A 19,839-nucleotide genomic window follows, 5' to 3' on the forward strand; every position below is an offset into this window, starting at 1 on the left:
CTTGTTTTCTTTCAGCCGTGCGAACGGTTCTCTAATTCGTACAGTGTCCCCTAATGCTGTATTCACCTCTTCCTAATTTCTGCACACAGGTCGCTCTTGTGTAGCTTGATTCTTGTCATCTGCTATTTGATAACCTCTCACTTTCCCCACCAAAGACTGAAGAGTATGTTTGTGTGGTGTGTGCGTGTTGTTTACAGGCTAAAATCAGTTGGGGTGGTGGGGGGGTCCGCTATGGGAAATATTCCTGTTTAGGTAGGTGTAATCGTAGCAAGTGCTGCAATGCAGATGAACTGCTTTGTGGTTCAATCGAAAATTAAAGGACAGGGGTGGAAAACTGGTATGCCTTATCCAGTGTGTTCATGGAGCCTTTGGCTGCTAAGCAGAACATCCCTAAGGGCATAGCTTGCTCAGAGAAAGGAACGTCCAATGGTTTGGATGCATGCCAGCCTGTCACTACCCATGCAGTACTGGGATGTGCGCCCATGAAGGATGGATTGCCCCTTTGCGTAACCCCACCTTATTTCCCACAGGATGCCATTTCTACCACTACAGCTCAGCCTGAGATTATAGTAGTCCCACTCCTCCAGGTTAACACAGACAGAGAGCAAGAAGGCAGCTCCAGCACTCCGCCACCACCTTTGGTACCTTTGGGGCAAGGTGCCACGTTCCCTGAGACCATTCCTACTGGCTCACCTCTGACTTTTCCGACACTAGACGATTTCATTCCCCCTCACCTCCAGAGGGGTCCCCACCATCACCATCTGCCCTCCTCACCTGGCATCTTGCCCCCAGTTTGCCCGAAACTGCCATCATTCTCACCGCCACCTCCACTGGTGCCTCCCGTCCCGGAGGCTTTGCACAGAGTCTTGGAGCCTGAAATCACTGGAGTCCTCTCACGTACAGTAAGCTTGTCGAGTACCCTCCTCACAGCTTTCCTGAATTTGTTTCCAGATTAAAATAACTTTCTCATTGGCATACTAAGCTTTGAAAGAGGAGCACTGACTAGTGCCTTGCCAGCAGCATGACCCCTGAAACCTTGTTTACGTCCTGTTACAGTGCATGTATGTCACCTACCTTATCTGGCTTGGGAACTTTGCAATTGTTTGGTTTTTCCCCAATATTTTACAGTCTCTCTCCCCCACCTCTGTCCCTGCTGAATAATCTACACCTTTGGCTTTAACCATCTTAGGGGAACGTACTATGTCTGATACTTGCACTTCTCATCTGAAAGAATAACACCTGCTGCTTGAGCTTTGGCTAGCTGATGGTCTCTCAACGACACGTCCCAGACCATGTGTGAGTAACATCAGAAGCAGCAAAAGCAATGCAGTTGAAGGTTAAGGACGGCACGCACTGTCCTGCATGAAGATAAAGGGCCACATGTTCTATGTGTGTATTCCCACTGAAGGCAATGTGAGGTTCAAGCCAAAACAGAATGACCCACAAGCTGTAACTTCACTTGCTAATCTGAAACACTTGCAAGCTTCTAAGTATCATGGGAGAGTGTGTCCCCTTGTTTGAAATATCCTTGCTCCTGCTGAGTTCTTTACGTTTTTCAGAATTCTCACATTTTGACAGGACATCACCCTGGTTTTTCTGTGTTGATTTTCCTTCTCTTTAAACCCACTGCCTTTTTTACAAGGGGGCAAATGTAGTTACAAGAATAGCTGTAAAGGTTTGGATGCTCATCTGAACCTCTTTGTAACTGAAATTTTACCACCAGTAGCCCTATTACAGGATTTTCAGTAACTTCTGGGTGAGAAATCCAGCAAGAATAACTTCTCTCACAATAAAAACAACGAGGAGTACTTGTGGCACCTTAGAGACTAATACATTTATTTGGGCATAAGCTTTCGTAGGCTAAGACCCACTTCATCAGATGCATGGAGTGGAAAATACAGTAGGCAGATATATATATATATACATAGTACATGAAAAGATGGGAGTTGCCTTACCAATTCTAACAGGACAATTCAATTAAAGTGGGCCATTACCAGCAGGAGGAAAAATCACTTTTGTAGTGGTAATCAGGGTGACCCATTTCAAACAGTTGACAAGAAGGTATGAGTAACAGTAGGGGGAAAAATACTCGCCAGCAACTACACACCACACAACAAAAACACTAACCCAGGAACCTATCCCTGCAACAAACCCCTTTGCCAACTCTGTCCACATATCTATTCAAAGGACACCATCATAGGACCTAACCACATCAGCCACACCATCAGGGGCTCATCTACCTGCAAATCTACCAATGTGATATATGCCATCATGTGCCAGCAATGCCCCTCTGCCGTGTACATTGGCCAAACTGGACAGTCTCTGTGCAAAAGAATAAATGGACACAAATCAGACATCAAGAATTATAACATTCAAAAAACAATCGGAGAACACTTTAACCTCCCTGGACACTCAATAACAGACTTAAAAGTGGCAATTCTTCAACAAAAACACTTCAAAAACAGACTCCAATGAGAAACTGCAGAACTGGAATTAATTTGCAAACTGGACGCCATCAAATTAGGCCTGAATAAAGACTGGGTCACTACAAGAACTAAAAACTAATTTCCCCATCCTAATTTTTCCCCCTACTGTTACTCATACCTTCTTGTCAACTGTTTGAAATGGGTCACCCTGATTACCACTACAAGAGTGATTTTTCCTCCTGCTGATAATAGCCCACTTTAATTGAATTGTCCTGTTAGAATTGCTAAGGCAACACCCATCTTTTCATGTACTATGTATATATATCTTCCTACCGTATTTTCCACTCCGTGCATCTGCTGAATTGGGTCTTAGGCCACGAAGCTTATGCCCAAATAAATTTGTTAGTCCCTAAGGTGCCACAAGTACTCCTCGTTGTTTTTGCTGATACAGACTAATATGGCTACAACTCTGAAACTTCTCTCATGATGATTTGGCTGGGCCTGGAAGAAGTAGAAGTGGAAAGAAACAAGAGTGGCATTTGCAGAAGTGCTCAGCATTGGCCTAACTCTGCTCATATGTTCAGTTGGATTTTTACCATTGGGGAAAACTTTCAAAAGCACCAAAGTGACTTAGAAACCTAATCCCATTTAAAGTCAATGGAATTTAGGCTTCCAAGTCACAAGGGTGCTTCTGAAACTGTGACCCTCTTTGACTCTAATGGGAGCAAAGTGACGCCAACCTTGTGTGATTTTGAGGATGCCACCCTCAATTTTCCAAACATTTTTTTTAAATGACAAATTTAGGTTTGGTTTATATTTTTGGCTGTGGAGATGCTCCACTGTGATTGAAGTAGCTCACTACACTTTGGTCCTCTGGCTCTGCCCATGAAGCCTTCCCTTCCCATGCACCCCCATCTGCCTTTTTTGCATTGCATCAAGGGGGCTTCCCAGCACGCAGCAGATGCATGCTGTCTATATGGAGCATTCAGATCTGCCTCCCCACTCCTGTGCTCAGCAGAACTGCCTTGGTTCCACCATTGAGGGTACCTCCATAGATGGGGGCTAGATCTTGGAGAGCTTTGGAAACTCCTGGTTTTGAGGCTGCTGATCAGTCACCTCTTCTTGTGTTCTCATAAAATAACTCGGGCCTAATTAGACACTTGATGGTGTAAGAGTGCCAAGAGAGCTGAATAGTTTAGCCCTGCTGCCTCTCTGATTGAGTGAGGCTGATTGTAGCTGATGGTTCTGCTAATAACATACCCTGACCAGAAATGGTCTATGGGTTGTTATGGCACCAGGCCTCACTTTAGGGCATGTTACTACCTGATCCTACAGACACTTCCTGCTGACACTTCCAACCATTGAGCTCAGTGGGACTGCTCACAGCCAGAAGTGCTGCACTCAGTCATGCAGGCAGGATCAGGCACTACAGAACAGTAAGAAAGCCAGCAGCAATGGAGCAAGAATCTCTGGTCCCTTTTTTTAAAGAATGACTAGCCCCATGGGCCAGCTCCGCTTCACAGACCAATGGCTTGCAGCATTTCACTCTGACCACGGAGTCAGAGCAGCACAGAAATCCGGAACTCCATTACTTCATACTCTTGCTTTTTGGGTGCCCATTTCCCGTTAATTTCTGTGGGAATTGGGGGTCCAAATCCTTCTGACACCTTTGAAAAAGCTCTGCCTTAATGACAAAATCAGCACATAAAAATACATGTATCGTTTTTGGCCAACAGCCCCATCTCCCTAGCCTCCCCAGCAATGAGTGGCTCTGACGCACCTGGTTTGAAAGGGTCATGTTTGAGCCAGCATTTAACATCTCCATGCAGACCCAATCTTTGCTCCCGCAGCACAGATGGTGCTGTTGTGATGCTAGGATTGATTTAAAATAAATAATAGAGCAACTTGGGTTAGGCAATCCTCATTGCTTCCTGAAGCCGTGTTGTGTCCCTTCCACGCTAGTTCCCTATTGGTTACCCTCCACCTGTTTGTTTTTTTCATAGTTCTGGGTGCCTGGGTGTCACACTGTCTAATGTCTCCTAAGCGATGGTGCTAAACTTATTTTTCTAATCTTCCTTGCAAAGCCAACTGCAGTAATCGGGTTTCACTCAGAATCGCATGAGTTTTGCATGTCTTGCTGGGAAAGGAATTCTCTTTAAAGAAAGATTGGGTGAGTGTGTGGGTCTCTCTCTCCCACAACCAGATTAGCTCATTTCTGCCGCCAAGTGTATGCCGCTCTATATAGCATGATGGTTGAATTCAAGGACACTTCTTCTGGTGTGGAGGGAGAAACTCAGTACAAAAGAACTATAGTTATTCCTTTTTATACTAACTGCAGTTAACAGGGAACGGAATGCCTGCAGGGTCAGGGTAACAACCTGTGCTTATGCCTTCTACTAAAATGTGCTACGGTACCTTTCTTATTCCAGTTCAAAATGGCTTTTTCCAGAAACACCAGCGTGCTAGTGATGCTCACACGCAGTGATAATGACTCTTTTTCTCGTTTCCAGGACCCATGTCCTGTGCTAAACGAAGTCTCCCCACCTCGCATTGGCACCGAATACCAATCCTCTTTAACGTCAATCAGCAAGGCTTCCTCCACCTATCCTTCAACCACAATTGTCAACCCTACCATCGTCCTCTTGCAGCACAACAGAGGTAAGGGGACATGCAGGCGTATCTCCACTTGCGGCTCAGGTTCATTAAAGTGGAGCAAGCTATTGAAATTCATTGTAATGAGCTGGTGAACATGTGTGTGTACAGCTGCCTTCTGGCTGAAATCAGAACTGTTGGAGTAGATGTCATAGGCTCTATACTGTAAGTGGTGACAGAGCCTGGACATTCGAAGTAGAAGTGTCCGAGTTTTCTCCCTGCTGCAGTCACTGTGATGGTGTGAGTGGCTGAGGCATGCTGTACACTGATAGTTGAGACATCCTACATGGCCACAGATGTGGTACAACATATAATTAGTGAGAGACCCAAACAAAAGCCTTGGACCCCAGAGTTTTGGGGAAGTTTGGTATTGATCTTTGCAACTGATCCCAAACTCTGTAATGGGACAAATCAAAACCCCAGATCACATCATCCCGCAGCCGCCCTTGCTCAAACCCATCTGTAATTACAATTCGAACCCTTTCCCTCCTTTATAGTAGCTCCCTCTGCAGGGTTGGTTCCATACACTATGAGAGAAACGTTGCTCCTACTCGACTTTCTGTGTGAGTGATGTTATCCCAGCCCCAGTAGGGATCTGTATTGCCTAGGTACTGATTTCCAGTGAGATCTGGGCACCTAACTAACTTACCCTGCTTTGAAAATCCCAGCCTAGGATGTTACCATTTTCCTTTTATCTAGGAAATCAAAGATCACCCATTAGAATCAAGGTCCGTTTCTCCCCTGCTTTTTATCAGCCTTATGAAAGTGCTTCCAGATGTGTTCCTCCGCAATTCTGAAATGCTGTATTCGATTCTTTTCTAAAGCTGGCTTCAGTCTTTGACCCCAGAGCTACTGATTGCAGTTTACCTACTAGGTAATATAGCACAATTAAATAAACCCATCGCTAACTATTGGAGTGATACTCCCTGCTCCAGCTGGAGCCAATGTCAGTAGCCATTAACAGGAGCCTTCTCCCTTTATGGAAAGCACTGCCCTTAACTTAGCCTTTGTGGGATGTGACATGACTACCTTGGCTGTACAGACTGAAAGGCTATGAAGCCCAGCTCAGCTCTTGGATGGAGTTAAATGCTGTACATGGCGCATTCATGTTTCCTCTGGGCAGAGGAAGACGCAGGCCCTCTTTCCTTCTGCCAGTGCTCAAACAGCAGCAGCCTGGCTCCATGAGAGCTTTGGATAGCTGTAGGTGCAGCTTGATTAAAGGCAAGATGAGCAGCTATCAGTCCAGGTCGTCTTGGTGTGTTCAAGCTTGTTGGGTCGCACACAGTTCTCCCCTTGACAGAGAAGAGCCAAATCCTTTGGTTGTTTTTAAATCTGTACTGAGCCTTATCTCACTCAGGATAATTCAGGTGTCTTTGTCACACAAGAAAATGCCTCTTCCATTCTTCCCTGAAGCCATCATCATCTACTCAGCCATTTGCTGGACAGCCTGCAAGCTCCTCAGACTTTGCTGAGGGTCCCACACCATGACCAAGCTTGGAAGCACCAATGATTTAGTATGTGTCTGGGTCTCTGATCTATCTCCAGTAGTGCAGAGAGCTAAACAACACGTTCCTCTTCTTCCTCCTGACTTCTCTACCTCAGCCAAATACACAGGCCTCCTCTCTGCTTAATAGTGAGGAGAGCTAGTAGGGAGGAAACCTCCTCTTCACCTAGGAGCTCCCTTTTCTCCAGTTAAAGTCCATTCACCCCATGTACATTCCATCTCTGGGGAGGAAATGAGGAAACATTTCTCAAATGCAGCCTCCTTAAACCATCTATGGGGTGTTATGCCAGAAGACCTTCCTGATTATCAAAGGTGTAGCAAGGAGTTATGGCCTCCTCTGAGACTGACAGGGAGGGACTGCAACCCACCCCTTGGTGGGCAGAGCCCGGATGGCCAGCCCTGGCCCACTGGAAACCGAGGGCAGAACAGGAACAGGAAGTAGAAAAGGCAGGCCAGCAGCTCAGTTGGGCTGGAGCTGCTGAGGGAGATAGATACATCCCGTGTGCTACTGTAACTCGAAGAGGATCCTGACTGTACTGAGGACTTGTCATAGCTGCCATCTGATCAAGGCACCAAGGAGCTGTTGAGGCTTCTGCTGGCCTCCTACCCCAGGGAGACAGAGGACAGCCACAGAACAGAAGTACCAGACAAAGGGGACATAGGAAGAAGCTCAGGGAAACTAGAGTACAGTCTGATTGGGTCTCAGCCTGATTCTAGGTCTGCATGTTTTGTGTCTCCCTACCCCCTGCCACTCCACTCCTGAGGTGGCAGCCTCCCCACTCAAGGCCAAGGGGTCTGCGTTTGTCAGCCATCCGCCAGAGCCAGGATGCCTAACTGTTTGGTGCCCCGCCCTGAGCTGAGCACCTGGGCTCATAGACTCCTTTGCTGCTTTGCCTTGACCACAGGTCAGAGCCCCCTACTCTGTTTGGTGCCCTGCCCTGCCTGAGGGCCTAGGCTCCTAGACTCTGTACTGCTCAGCTCTGCCCGAGGGACAGACCCCCCCCCCTTTTCTGTTTGGTGGTCCACCCTGCTGGAGGGTTTGAATCCTGGAGGCTGATTACTGCTTGACCTAGCTTAGAGGACCCGAGCTTCACAAACTGCTAATTTCCCCCTTTGATAGATTACCATTCTATGGGTGTGACACAAGGAGGCATGGCCTCCCTCTGAGACCGACAGGGAGGGACAGCCCCACATGCCTATAAAAGGCAAGGGTCATCTCCTCAGCAGAGGGCCTTCCTATGCGATGGCTGGCTCCAAGATCCCCATTACCCAACTCTACCTCCTTGATTATAACACACAGATGAATCTACCCTTCTGCTCTTGATGCCCTAATCAGAAGAGGGAACTTTGCAGCATATAGGCTCTCATTCCCTTCTTGAGGGCAGGCATGTTGTTGTCATAAGCCCTTCTCTTTTCCATTTGCTCTTCCGGGTTATTTCTGGGTATTGGTGACATACACAAAGGCACACCTGGGCAGCCTTCCTTTGGGGTGGGTGGGAGGGAATGTTTTGGGCTAGGAGGCAGGGCTTGCAGAGTTTTCTCATGATTGCTTGAGAACACTAGTGATCCCTGCAGAGGGAGCTGCATTTGGGTGAGAGAAACAAGGGATTCCTCTATGGTGAGTAGCCCCACCTTGCATGTCATGCCTGGAGAAGTCTGATTATCTGAGCAAGCAGTGTATGTCCAAGGGATTACTGCATACTCCAGATTTGCTCGGAGTGTGAACCATCCTCCCAAAGTAATCATTTCCCTGACAGACATTGCGGGAAGTGGCTTATTGCTAATAGGTAATGGTCATACCATGCCCGTCTCATATTGCCATGACTAAGATATTGGAATTCCATTGGAGAGTGCCATTTGTCTCCAAGTTCTAAAGCTATTTTATAATCAGAAACAAGTGAGAAATATTTTTTTAAACTTCTGAAATCCTTGTATTCACCACATCAACTTTCAAAATTATCAGTGTTTGATATTGTTAGTAAGATGATACCATTTGAAAGGTCCTGTATACGTCAAATAAAGTGTGCTCCTTGTTAGGGAGAAAGTGTTCTCTTGTCATTAGAGCAGGGGCTTGGGAGCCAGGACCCTTTGGTTTCTATTCCCAGTTCTGTCACAGACTTGTTATGGGACTTTGTCTGACAGCCTCCACTGACTTCGAATGCCTCAGTTGTTGAGTGGCCAACATGAGACATCTTGGGTGTCTCAGGTTGAGAACCTAGAAATGGAGGCTCCTGAAAAGAGTGGCCCTTGTGAAATTCTTGGCTTTTACCAGTCTGTACCTCAGTTTAGCCATATGTAAATTAAGAACAATCATTCAGTCCAGAACTCGTAAGGATATTATGGGTCTTAATGATCACAAAGCATTTGGCATTCCTTGCCACAAAGGCCCTACAAATGCAGAAAAATGGCTGTTATTACTTAATAGTAATATTATTAACACGCTGCTAACTTGAGCATTATTTGTGGGTTTATTTGACAGTAAGTCTTCACAATTGTTTTAAATTGTCTTCTGTTAAGCTGTTTTCCTTCTCTCTGACATAACTATACTTTCTTGTTGCAAATGTATGGGTCACTTTGCATTGTGATGCTGAATAGTCACCATTGCTGCTCTTTGGAGGGTGGCAGGTTTGCCACTTCGGCAGGGTGTTGAAAACTTGATCCACTCCAGCAGTTTCTGCCATTGTGTGGATGGCACATTTCTTGCCTGTCAGAAACACAGTAACAGGACACTTGCTGTCTATGTCTCACCCTCTTGTTTTGTTTTCCTTCTCTACCACAGAACAGCAAAAGCGGCTTAGTAGCCTGGCAGGTATGAAGCAAAAGGTCCTCACCCCACAGCTGCTGCCTCTGCTGGAGTCAAGTGGCTGTTTTGCTAGCTTGCAGAGTGCCTTTAGCAAACACACTTCTCAGTAACTGCAAGGAAGAGAGACGAATCCCTTAAAATAAATGTGTGTATTAGTCTTTTCTGAAAATGTTGGAAACATGCTTAATTGCAAACAGGCACACATCAATATGGCAACCCCAGCTGTCCAAAAATCATGAGATTTAAAAAAGAAATATTTTGAGTTCCTTAGGTCTCTTCGGGTTTGTGAGCCTGTAGGATACACTTGGGACATGTTTTCAAGCTTCTCTCTGCAACCATGAGGGCTAGAAACTAACTTGAAAAAGCAAGCAAGCAAGCAAACTGACATTCTCATGTAATCACCTGACTCCAAGAGCTGGGGCTTTAATGAGAATGCCAAATATCATAAAACTCATGATAAAATCATGTACACTCACACCTACATACTTAACACACCCACACTATCCCCTTGTCTGCTTTCCCAGCAGGGCTGGGAAGTTCCTCCTGGAAGGGAAATCTAGGACTTGTCTACATGGTGCTGCAGTCCGGTCTATATGGGCATGAGCTGTAGAGTACTTTGTGTTGTGCTCTTACTGTCCCATGTAGATCCTGCTAGCAGGAACTGAAAGGTACCAGGTGCACTTTATTGTTGTCCTCTTTGAAACAGGACCACAACTCTATGAACTAATTCATGATTTGTTTTTGCCAGCAGGGTCTACATCAGGGATCTCAAACTCAAATCACCATGAGGGCCACATGAGGACTAGTACATTGGCCCGAGGGCCACATCACTGACACATTTTCATATAAAGATACAAAAGCCCCCGGCCCTGCCCCCACTCCACCCCATCCATGAGGCCCCACCCCTTCCCCACCCCCATTCCAACCCCTTTCCCAAAGTTCCCACCCCAACTCCACCCCCTCCCTGCCCCTATTCCAACCCCTTCTCCAAATCCCCGCCCTTGCCCCACCTCTTCTCCACCTCCTCCCCGAGTGCGCGACGCCCCGCTCTTCCCCCCTCCCTCCTTGAAAGCGCTAAGTGCCACCAAACAGTTGTTTGGTGGCGGGAGGTGCCTGGAGGGAGGAGGAGGAGTGCGAATGCAGCGCACCAGGGGGGAGGAGGGATGGTGGGGGAGGGGAGCTTGGTGGGCTGCAGCAAATAATTCCTCAGGCCACGTGTTTGAGACCCCTGGTCTACATGGAGTGGTGAGAGCACAACACGTTAGAGTGCTCTACAGTTCACATCCCACAGTCCAGACAAGCCCCTCATCATTCTGATCCCCTGCCATAGAGCCTCATATGGTGGGCTACAGGAACATTCAGAGTAGTGCCTCACTGCTCTCCAGCGGCTGCAAGGTATACGAATAAACTGCTATTATTAAACAGTATCGCTACCTGAGGAGATGAGTAAGAGGATGGGGGAGAGGAGAGGAGAGGAGAGCAAGAGCAAGCAGTCAGTACCCAGACATCCTAATGTGGATGTAAGGGAGTCTGGACTCTGTGCTTTGTACGGGGCCTCGTCTGACAACTCCCCCTGCAATCAGCTGCCACTCCACACCTGCAGAGTCAGCCCCATCACTCTCATGGCCTATATTTTGTGCCCCGAAGAACAGTGACTGTCTCCTCTGCGCCATTGCCCTCTTCGGCGACATCAGCCAGTGTAACATTTTCTCTTCCCCCTTCCGAGTCAAGTCGGCATCTGTGCTGCCTCTTTGACACCTGGGCTTTTAAAGTCCAGTCAGATGTTTCCTCTTGGTTTTATCTTTCCCAAAGTGTTTCCCGTTGTGGTCAGGAACTCTTTTGTCTGTTAAGCTGGAAATATGTTGAAATCCTCCCACCTGGCTCAGTGTGGAGTATTTCTTGGCAGCTTTTGTTCCAGCCTAAACAGTCCCCAATCTGGATCACTGGAGAGTGTCCTGGCATTGCTGGCTCCACAACTGCTCTCCGTCTATCAAAACAATCACATAAAGGTGGCTGGCTGACCTCCCTGACCCTGGCTTTCATCCTGTGGGTCACACCAACAAAACTCTGATGCTGAATGCCCACCTGTCACTGCTCCCCAGAACGATTACTCAGAAGATACTGAGTGTTGTACCTGATACTATGCAATTGGTGCTCTCTACAGGCCCCACAGCAAAATTCTGCCCTGACTTACACCCTCTGCAATGTCACTGAGCTGCATGATGTATATAAAGATACAAAAGCCCCCACCCTCTGCCCCCAGCCCCCAGCATAAGTCAGGGTGGGATATGGCCCAAGAACTTTTTTCATAGGTCATTGCTTTGAGTCCAGGAACATTCAGTAGGGGGCCCATGGTGAAGGGCGATGATGGCTTCAGTTCACTTCCTAGAGGACAAGTGCCCATGTTGCCAGAAACACCATTGAAATTGACGCTCATTGGGTCTCCTTGGTGACAAGCTCAGCTGAGTGGCCAAAGGCTGAACAGGCATGAAGACTGAATTGCCCTCTCCCCTGGAGCAACAACCCTCCCGACAAGGCACCTCTGATGGCACAGAGTGAGGAGCTGGTCCTGCTGCCGCTACTCGTGCTACCTCAAGTTCCAAAGCCGCCTGTCACCAGGACTGTCAGTCCTGCACCTTTCACCAGTGCTAAATGCACACCAATACAAAGAATTCAAAAGAAATCTTTAAAGTTGGTTTAGCTGTCTGGAATGTCTCCCACAGCTCTCCTGGGGCCTGTGCCATCATGGTGAACTCCAGCCCTTGCCTTGCACCACACAAATCTCAAGCTTTGGGTAGGAGAGTGCTCCTGCAGGCCAGCACAAAGACATTCCTTAGCTCTCACCAAACCGTCACCAATAATAATTTGTGTGGCTTGTAGGAATAGCAATCAGAGCTCAGACTGTTGGTCTGCTTAGTCCAGTATGTCTGCCTTTATCTGTCTAAGATATTTCCAAGGTAGCAGCACCTTAGCCTAGGACCACTCAGATGGCTTGCTCCATCTGGCAAATAAACACACAACCTGTGTTGTGGTTTCCAGTGCTACTTATAGGGAACTGGAGACCGAGTCCCTCCTGAGCCCAGGAGGTGAAGTGTGCAATTTGATTATGGTAACATAGCCTTAACTTTCACAATTACAGAATAATAAGGGTCACATGATTAACCAATCCTTTAAAAAGCAAAAACAAAAAGTTCAGTCCAAATCTCTGGCCCACTGACCTTCCACAGACTGATGACACAGTAGGAAGGAGTATTTCCTTTCTAGCATAGAAGCATGTCTTTCATCTCCAGCAGTGGTGCTGAAAGTGACAATCATGGTTGTTTTACATGCTCACCTAAAAGAAGCCAGGGATTGAGATTGGGTCGGGGTGGAGAGCTGGGAAGCTGAGATTTCTTCCTGAGTTCAGATCATTTCACATCCATAAACCTTCCTTCCCTCTGGTCTTCAGAGTGATGGAAGTCATCTGATTTCACCAGAGTTTTCCATACTCTCTTCCTAGCAGCACAGTAGGTAGCTGCGCCATGGGGTCAGACACTCCATACAGAAATGTAGAGGTGAATATAGAAGAAGGAGACCCCTACATTAGGAGCACAATAGGGCCAAAACAGAGAGTATGTGCGTTCTTGGGGATAGAAAATAAGGTAGAAGTGTTGAATAGTAGTTTTATTTTAGCCTTGCCACATTCTTGCCATTTATAAAACTTTTTTCAAGAGCAAAAGAACCCCCAAAAACTAAGTTTGATGATGATTTAAAAAACAAACAAATAATCCTAATAGAGGGAATTTTGCAGTTCAGAATTGTGTTTGCTGTGGATACTGTCAGAACAATGCATGAGTCTTTCCTCTGCTAACCATTCTCGTCAGAGCTCTGTAAGTTGAACAGCTTTGGGCAATATGGTAAAGTGCATGTGAACAACTGTTCTTCCTCTCTCAAATGCATGCAGTTCTGTAACACCAAGGATAGGACTTGGCAAAGCATTGACAGAGCAGACTGTGAAATCACACACATTTCTCACCACTGCCATCCATTTGGAGAAATCCTGCCTCTAGTTGGGCTTAAGGCATGCCATTCTGCAGCGCCACATGGCACATTGTAGTACCAGAGGAGCCAACAGTCCATTGGTTCCTTGCCAAATTGATGTGGTGCCTGGTGGCAGGTGCTAACACATACATGTGCCAGTCGAAAAGGAGCTAGGTGTTCTACATGGAAGTAATGCGGTCTCAAGGTATATCTGCACTGCAATTAAACCCCACGGCTATCCCATGTCAGCTGACTTGGGTTTGCAGGGCTCAGGCTGCGGGGCTATACAATTGCAGTGTAGATGTCCTGGCTTGAGCTGGAGCCTGGGCTCTGGGACACAGACGCACACACACACATACTGTTTAATTACAATGTAGATGTACCCTGAAGGACTGAGCTTGTGGCTGAGAGCCAGGATTGCCTCTGTTCTAATCCAGGCCTTGTGCATCTCCTTGGGCAAATTGCTGAAACCTATGTTTTCTAAAGCAGCCTCTAATTACAAGTGCCTCCATTTTCTAGGTGGCCTGATTTAGACATCCAGCAGTTCTGCTGGGAGTTGTGGGTGGTCAGCACCTCTGAAATCACGCCCGGGGTGTCTCAGAGGGAACCCAGAAACTGAAGCACCCAAAAGTAGAGGCCATCCTGCTCCAGTTTTCCCCATCGGTAGAGTGGGCTGATACCCCTCATCACAGTGTGCTGGGAAGATGTAGTTAATTCCCTTGGAAGTGCTCTGTGCTGTAAATGGCAGGTGGAGGAGGAGGATGGAAGGTGGGTTTGGAGAAGAGGATTTTAATTTCCACTGATCATTTACTGCCCCAAATCTCATTTCAACACTTTGGTGTAAATTTTCAAGTCATTGAAAACCAGATGGGAGAAGCTGCTCTAAGAGCTGAACTGGACTCCAGGCCAAGCATTATTTGACAGCAGAGCAGTTATAGGCAAGATAGCATTCGGAACTGCTAGCTACCGAGATACTAAGCCCACTATTTATTTAACTAAAAAAAACCCCAGATGTGGCACTTCTCTGCAGAATTGATTTCTGCTGAATTCCCCATGAAAGACACAGTGAGTTTGCGGTCTTTGGCCACCTGAGTGGGAGGTGGGGGCAGCGCACGCAGAGAAGTGGTGAACAGCTGTGGAAGTGGAAGCTGAACAGTCTGGTCTGCTGCATCTGTTCCATGGGAGGAGAGCATTCTTCACCCAGCATGCATTGCTCATGGCAATTAATCCTTTTGCTCCTGGTCTTCTGGGAACAGATAGTCCCGGGTACTTGGACCATTCAGCAGTATAGTAGGTGTGTTTGGCAAGAGGTATCCAGAATGCTTAGCAGCAGCCCTGCTGTGTACTCATAGGAGAATCTCTGCATTCTTTCACCACATACTCATTAGAAATTCAGAAGACATTTTTATCTATCCCAATTCAAATTAAATTCTGACTAGATATATTAAAAAAAGAATCTGTCTAGTGCATATATACTGGCCGCCAGCTTGGCTCCATAGGTTGAGTCAAAGAGCAAGGCCCTATAGTTGAGGGCTCAAACAGACTTAGAGTCTCGGTGGATCAGGGGAAGAGGGTGTGTGTGTGTGTCATGCACTGACCAGCAGCAAGGCAAATAACCATTTAATACTTGGAATCAAGCCATGGATAAACAGTCCCTTCTCCCACGAGATTGATGCTCTGCCCCTGTGAATGATGCATCAGTGGGAATGCCCCCTTTTTTCACACCAGCCCCCCTATGCAAACACACCCTTAAGAATTTAGGCTGAGAATGTCAAAGCTGCCTAAGGGATTTGGACACCCATTCTGTAACCGGGTCCTTTCCTGGCCTGCCTTCCCGCTGCTCTGGGCTCCTTTAATAAAGCACCTTCAGGCTTCTCTTTTGCAGCACCCGTGGTTTTATTTACATCTAGTACCCACCACCAGCAACACTATATACAAAGTTTACAAGGCTTTGGTCTCCTCTTTACAGGGGTTCTCCCTTCTCTCTGGAGACTACCCCTTCCCTGGCCAATCCCCCCTTTGCACTGGCTGCCAGCCAGCCTTTATAGCTCTCCTCTGAGCAGGCCCACAGGTGCAGCCAGTTCCTGAGGCCAGGCACCAGCCTTCTCCCCAGCCCCAATCTATTTCCCTGGTTGAGGCTGGCTGAGCAGGGGCTAATTAGGTGCTTGTGCACCAGCACCCTGCTACACATTCCCATTTTTTTTAATGGGAAGTAGACACCCAAATCCCTTTGAAAACCTCTCAGCCTTAATTTTTTCTTGCTGGGTTTAAATAGCTGCTTGATTTTCTTATCAGGTTCCTGTGTGTTGGGTCCTGATTATGAATCTAAATGATCCCAGGCACCTCCATCTTTTTCTAAAGTCGTGTTTCCCACAGCTGAATTGTGCATTTTGCTTTCCTTTTCTCTAGTGCTGATGCTGCAGAGAAGAATGCTGTCTAAGAATGCCATTTTCAAGTAAAACGCACTAGGCGAGCATGAAACCTGAGTTCAAATGGTCCTGGGCATTGTTATAGTGGAAGTGTGGTCCCCACCCCCTAGGGTGGTACTTCTGCTTCAGGCTTTTGAGGCTGATTCTTCCTGGGTCCACTGAAGCCAATGGAGACAGAATTTGGTCTTGTCTCTGCCTTTAATGATGGTTCTCTGTGCAGGCTCTGTTGTGTTACACTCTAACCGCAATGGAGTTTGCTCTGCTCCAAACCCCAATCATGCTGGAGGTTGCACAGTTGAATGGGAAGTGTCAGGTGCTGTGTGGAAGGGCTGAGGTCCTAGTCTGGTAAACAGGTACGGTTGCCCAAAATGTTGGGAACTGGCATTCGGGTACAGTGGAGAGAAATAACCAGGGGGAAAGGGCTCCAAAGGCACTGTACCACTGCAGAGTGTCAGGGAAGACTGAGCTTATAGTGGTGCTAATTGTGTCAGACATGAAAGGGGCAGGGTTGCTGCTTTTTACACATATGATTGGAGGAGTCTGTGATGTTCCTGCCCTCTCTTGGTTGTGCCAAACATTTTCTATGCACATTTACAGAAAGCCAGACACTTCTCCCCAGTGCCACAGTCTGCCTCATCGATGCTTTGCCAGGATTTTTGCCATAGAGTGATATATGTTGGTGTGCTGAAATGGTGAACATTAGGATAATGACCACCTCTCATTCATTTCCAGATTCCCTGCCAGACAGACCAGTTGCTGATAAAGTAGGTCCTGTGTCTGCACAGGAAAAGCCAGCTCAGGACAGTGCTCAAAGAGAGAAGCCAGTAATGGATGAGAAGAGAAGAGCTGTCAGGAGTCCCCAGTATATGGCTGATGTCTCCGTGGATGATGTAGGCATTCCACTGAGGGTAAGGGAACAACACTCAAGCTTACAGGCACATGCTCAAAATAAAAATCAAGAGCCAGATTCTGCCTTCATTTAGACCCATATAATTAAAGCCAGTGGAATTGCATGGGTGTAAAATATAACCCCCAATAGATTTATTTCAAAAGTCTTCCTTGTGTTCTGATGACCCCTTCAATTACTATGGGTGAAAGAATTTTCAAAATCTCATTGCACTTTTTGCTAGTTGTGTGGATTTAGTTTCCTCTCTTATTTTGCTTCATGTTGATCGGTAAGTTAGGCTGGTCAGTTTCACTTCCTCTGTCTAATGCAGGGGTCAGCAACCTTTCAGAAGTGCTGTGCCCAGTCTTCACTTATTCACTCTAATTTAAGGTTTCGTGTGCCAGTAATACATGTTAATGTTTTTAGAAGGTCTCTTTCTATCAGGGGCGGCTCTAGACCCCAGCGCGCCAAGCAGGCGCTTGGGGCGGCCGTTTCCCGGGGGGGCGGCATTTGGCTCTGGTGGAGCTCCCGCCGGCATGCCTGCGGCAGGTCCACCGGAGCCCGGGACGAGCGGACCTGCCGCAGGCATGACTGCGGCGGGTCCCCTCTTCCCGCGGTTCCGGTTGAGCTCCCGCAGGCATGACTGCGGCAGGTCCGCTCGTCCCGGCCTCCGGTGGACCTGCCGCATACATGCCGGCAGGAGCTCAACCGGAGCCGCGGGAAGAGGGGACCCGCCGCGGGACCGGGGAAGGGCGGCGCAGCGCTCCGCGCTGCTTGGGGCAGCGTCATTTCTAGAGCCGCCCCATCTTTCTATAAGTCTATAATCTATAACTAAACTATTGTTGTATGTAAAGTAAATACGTTTTTTTAAAAAGTTTAAGAAGCTTCATTTAAAATTAAATTAAAATGCAGAGCCCCCCCAGACCGGTGACCAGGATCCGGGCAGTGTGAGTGCCACTGAAAATCAGTTTGTGTGCCGCCTTTGGCTTGTGTGCCATAGGTTGCCTACACCTGCTCTAGTGGAATCGTGCTGTGTTGCTGAGTTTGGGTTCAGAACACAGCAGTGGGATATGGAAGGGCTAAATTCCTTTGTAGGATCTAGCCCTACATTTTCCCAAAATTATTTTCACTGAATTAAAAAAAAATTCAGAAAATGTTTATACTGGTAGTAGGAACTTAGTCCTGGCATTTGAAACACACTCAATTCCACAAGCTGTCTGAATTATTTAGTTCAGTCTTGCTTATAGCTATTCAGTAATAATAAATAAAATATGATAAAGGGTGCACATAGGTTTGATTGTTAAAGTAACCCTAAAAAATTGAAAATCTGGTGGAAGTCAGGCCAATTTTTTTTACTTACATCTATATATTTTTAACCAGAACACAGACAGATCAAAGGACTGGTACAAGACAATGTTCAAACAGATCCACAGGCTAACTAAAGGTACTGTAACATGGATAATTTTATTTTTTTTAAAGAGACTAACTGAATAACAGTTTGCTTCACATAGATGGAATATTGCACTGGGTATTAAATAAAGCATTTTGCATTTGTAATCCATGTTTGCTCTGGAACATAGAAATCAGCTAACAAGTTTAAAGACAATACTATCAAAGGAGAAAACCCAGTCAAGTCCAAGGGGAGGTGTGAATTTTATAAAAACAATAATAAAGAAGAGAATTGTTTGTGATCCCAAATCATTAACTGGGTGGTGGGTAGACAAAGGCTGCATCTACACTAGTATATTTCAGGAAATCTCCCAGTGTAACACAGTGGTAGGCAGTGCTTGCGTGAGAAGGGATAAGGGGTCTTTTACCACCTGCTCATTTGATGCTGCTCAGATTTTGGCCCCAAGGAGCACATTTGTCCGCTCTTTTCCCCCTTCTCAAGGAAATGTCCCAGAGGAGATTAGTCCAGAATTTCCAAATAAACATATTTGGAAAGAGAAATGCATGTTTTAATATGTTTCTGTCAGAGCCAGGATTCAGGTTGCTCTGTTCCCCTTGCTACAGTTAGAAAACATCACAGATGCCTTGCTGTCCTTATTTAGCAATGCCATCAACTGGTGCTGGGAAACAGGTCCCTAAACTTCAGTCTTAGCAGTACAATGAACCGAGTTGGTTTTTAAACAAGGAGAGGCTGCCCTGTGAAAATATGGACAGTGCAATAGAAAATAATTGGTAATGTTACATTGCTTAATAATGTAGGGCCTGATCCAAAACCCATTACATGAATGGAAAGACTCCCATTAACTTCAGTGGGATCTGGATCAGACTTCTGCTGTTTAAATACTGTTATCTTTAAAAGCCAAAATTATGGAGAGCACTTACATATTGGTTACAACATATCCTCCATGAATCCATTACTTTTGGGTACATTGTATGTTCCAAGTCTCTCATTAGTGTGAGAAATTAGCAATCCAACCACGCATAAGGCCTGATGTACATGATAACACAATTCTGAGCTGTGCTTACTAGTTCAAGTTGGTTTGCATTTGCTGCTGCAGATGCTATTTTGATGAGCTGACTAGTGAGTTTATGTAACCACTGCATTGTACTGGATGGAATGAGAACTGCTCAAGCTGTGAGTCGCTACAATTCTCCTTCACTTCAAATGATAGAGGCACATGCTTCAGGAGCAGAGGATGAGTTCAGTTCCTGCTGTCTTTCAAGCAGCCCAGATTTGCAGCGCAGTGATAACCACTGACATGGCTTTGTTACATTATAGACTCAGCATGAGAAGGATCGTTCCACAACTTCTGTGGATTCTTGCCTCACCTGGTCTTCTACTTTAAATCTTTCCTTTCTGTTCTTTTTCCAAAACTTGTTCCTTCCACTTAGAAACTCCTGAAGAAAACCCTTATTGCCCTACCTACAAATTCCCTGAACTTCCTGAAATCCAGCAAACACCCGAAGGTACCATAAGTTCAGCCAGAGTATCTGTTGTCTTGTGTTTGAGTTAACTATACTCTACCTCCATTATAGTAATTAGATTCAGGTACTAGATTTCCGTTATCCATTTATTACTCATGGTGGAAATTCGAGTACACCTAGTGTGCCTTAGTCTGTGATGTATAAAATGACTACATCCTTCCTAACCCATTTATCTGTTTGAAAGT

The 19,839-nt window shown here is 46.4% G+C and overlaps 1 protein-coding gene across 47 annotated transcripts in view; it reads left to right on the plus strand.

Annotated features, from left to right (window-relative positions):
• Nucleotides 1-19,839, plus strand: part of SORBS1 (sorbin and SH3 domain containing 1) — a 279,323-nt gene that overhangs the window by 194,539 nt on the left and 64,945 nt on the right. For 24 of the 47 annotated variants that reach the window (XM_039547972.1, XM_039547970.1, XM_039547977.1 and 21 more), the window contains 6 exons: nucleotides 531-902; nucleotides 4,937-5,084; nucleotides 9,362-9,391; nucleotides 16,567-16,742; nucleotides 18,101-18,164; nucleotides 19,562-19,636. In XM_039547972.1, the coding sequence (XP_039403906.1) occupies nucleotides 531-902; nucleotides 4,937-5,084; nucleotides 9,362-9,391; nucleotides 16,567-16,742; nucleotides 18,101-18,164; nucleotides 19,562-19,636 (865 nt within the window). The remainder of the gene's footprint in view (nucleotides 1-530; nucleotides 903-4,936; nucleotides 5,085-9,361; nucleotides 9,392-16,566; nucleotides 16,743-18,100; nucleotides 18,165-19,561; nucleotides 19,637-19,839) is intronic. The other 23 variants (XM_039547984.1, XM_039547988.1, XM_039548017.1 and 20 more) reach the window with 5 other exon arrangements.

The sequence above is a fragment of the Mauremys reevesii genome, linkage group 7 (assembly GCF_016161935.1).
Source record: "Mauremys reevesii isolate NIE-2019 linkage group 7, ASM1616193v1, whole genome shotgun sequence".
NCBI lineage: Eukaryota > Metazoa > Chordata > Testudines > Geoemydidae > Mauremys > Mauremys reevesii.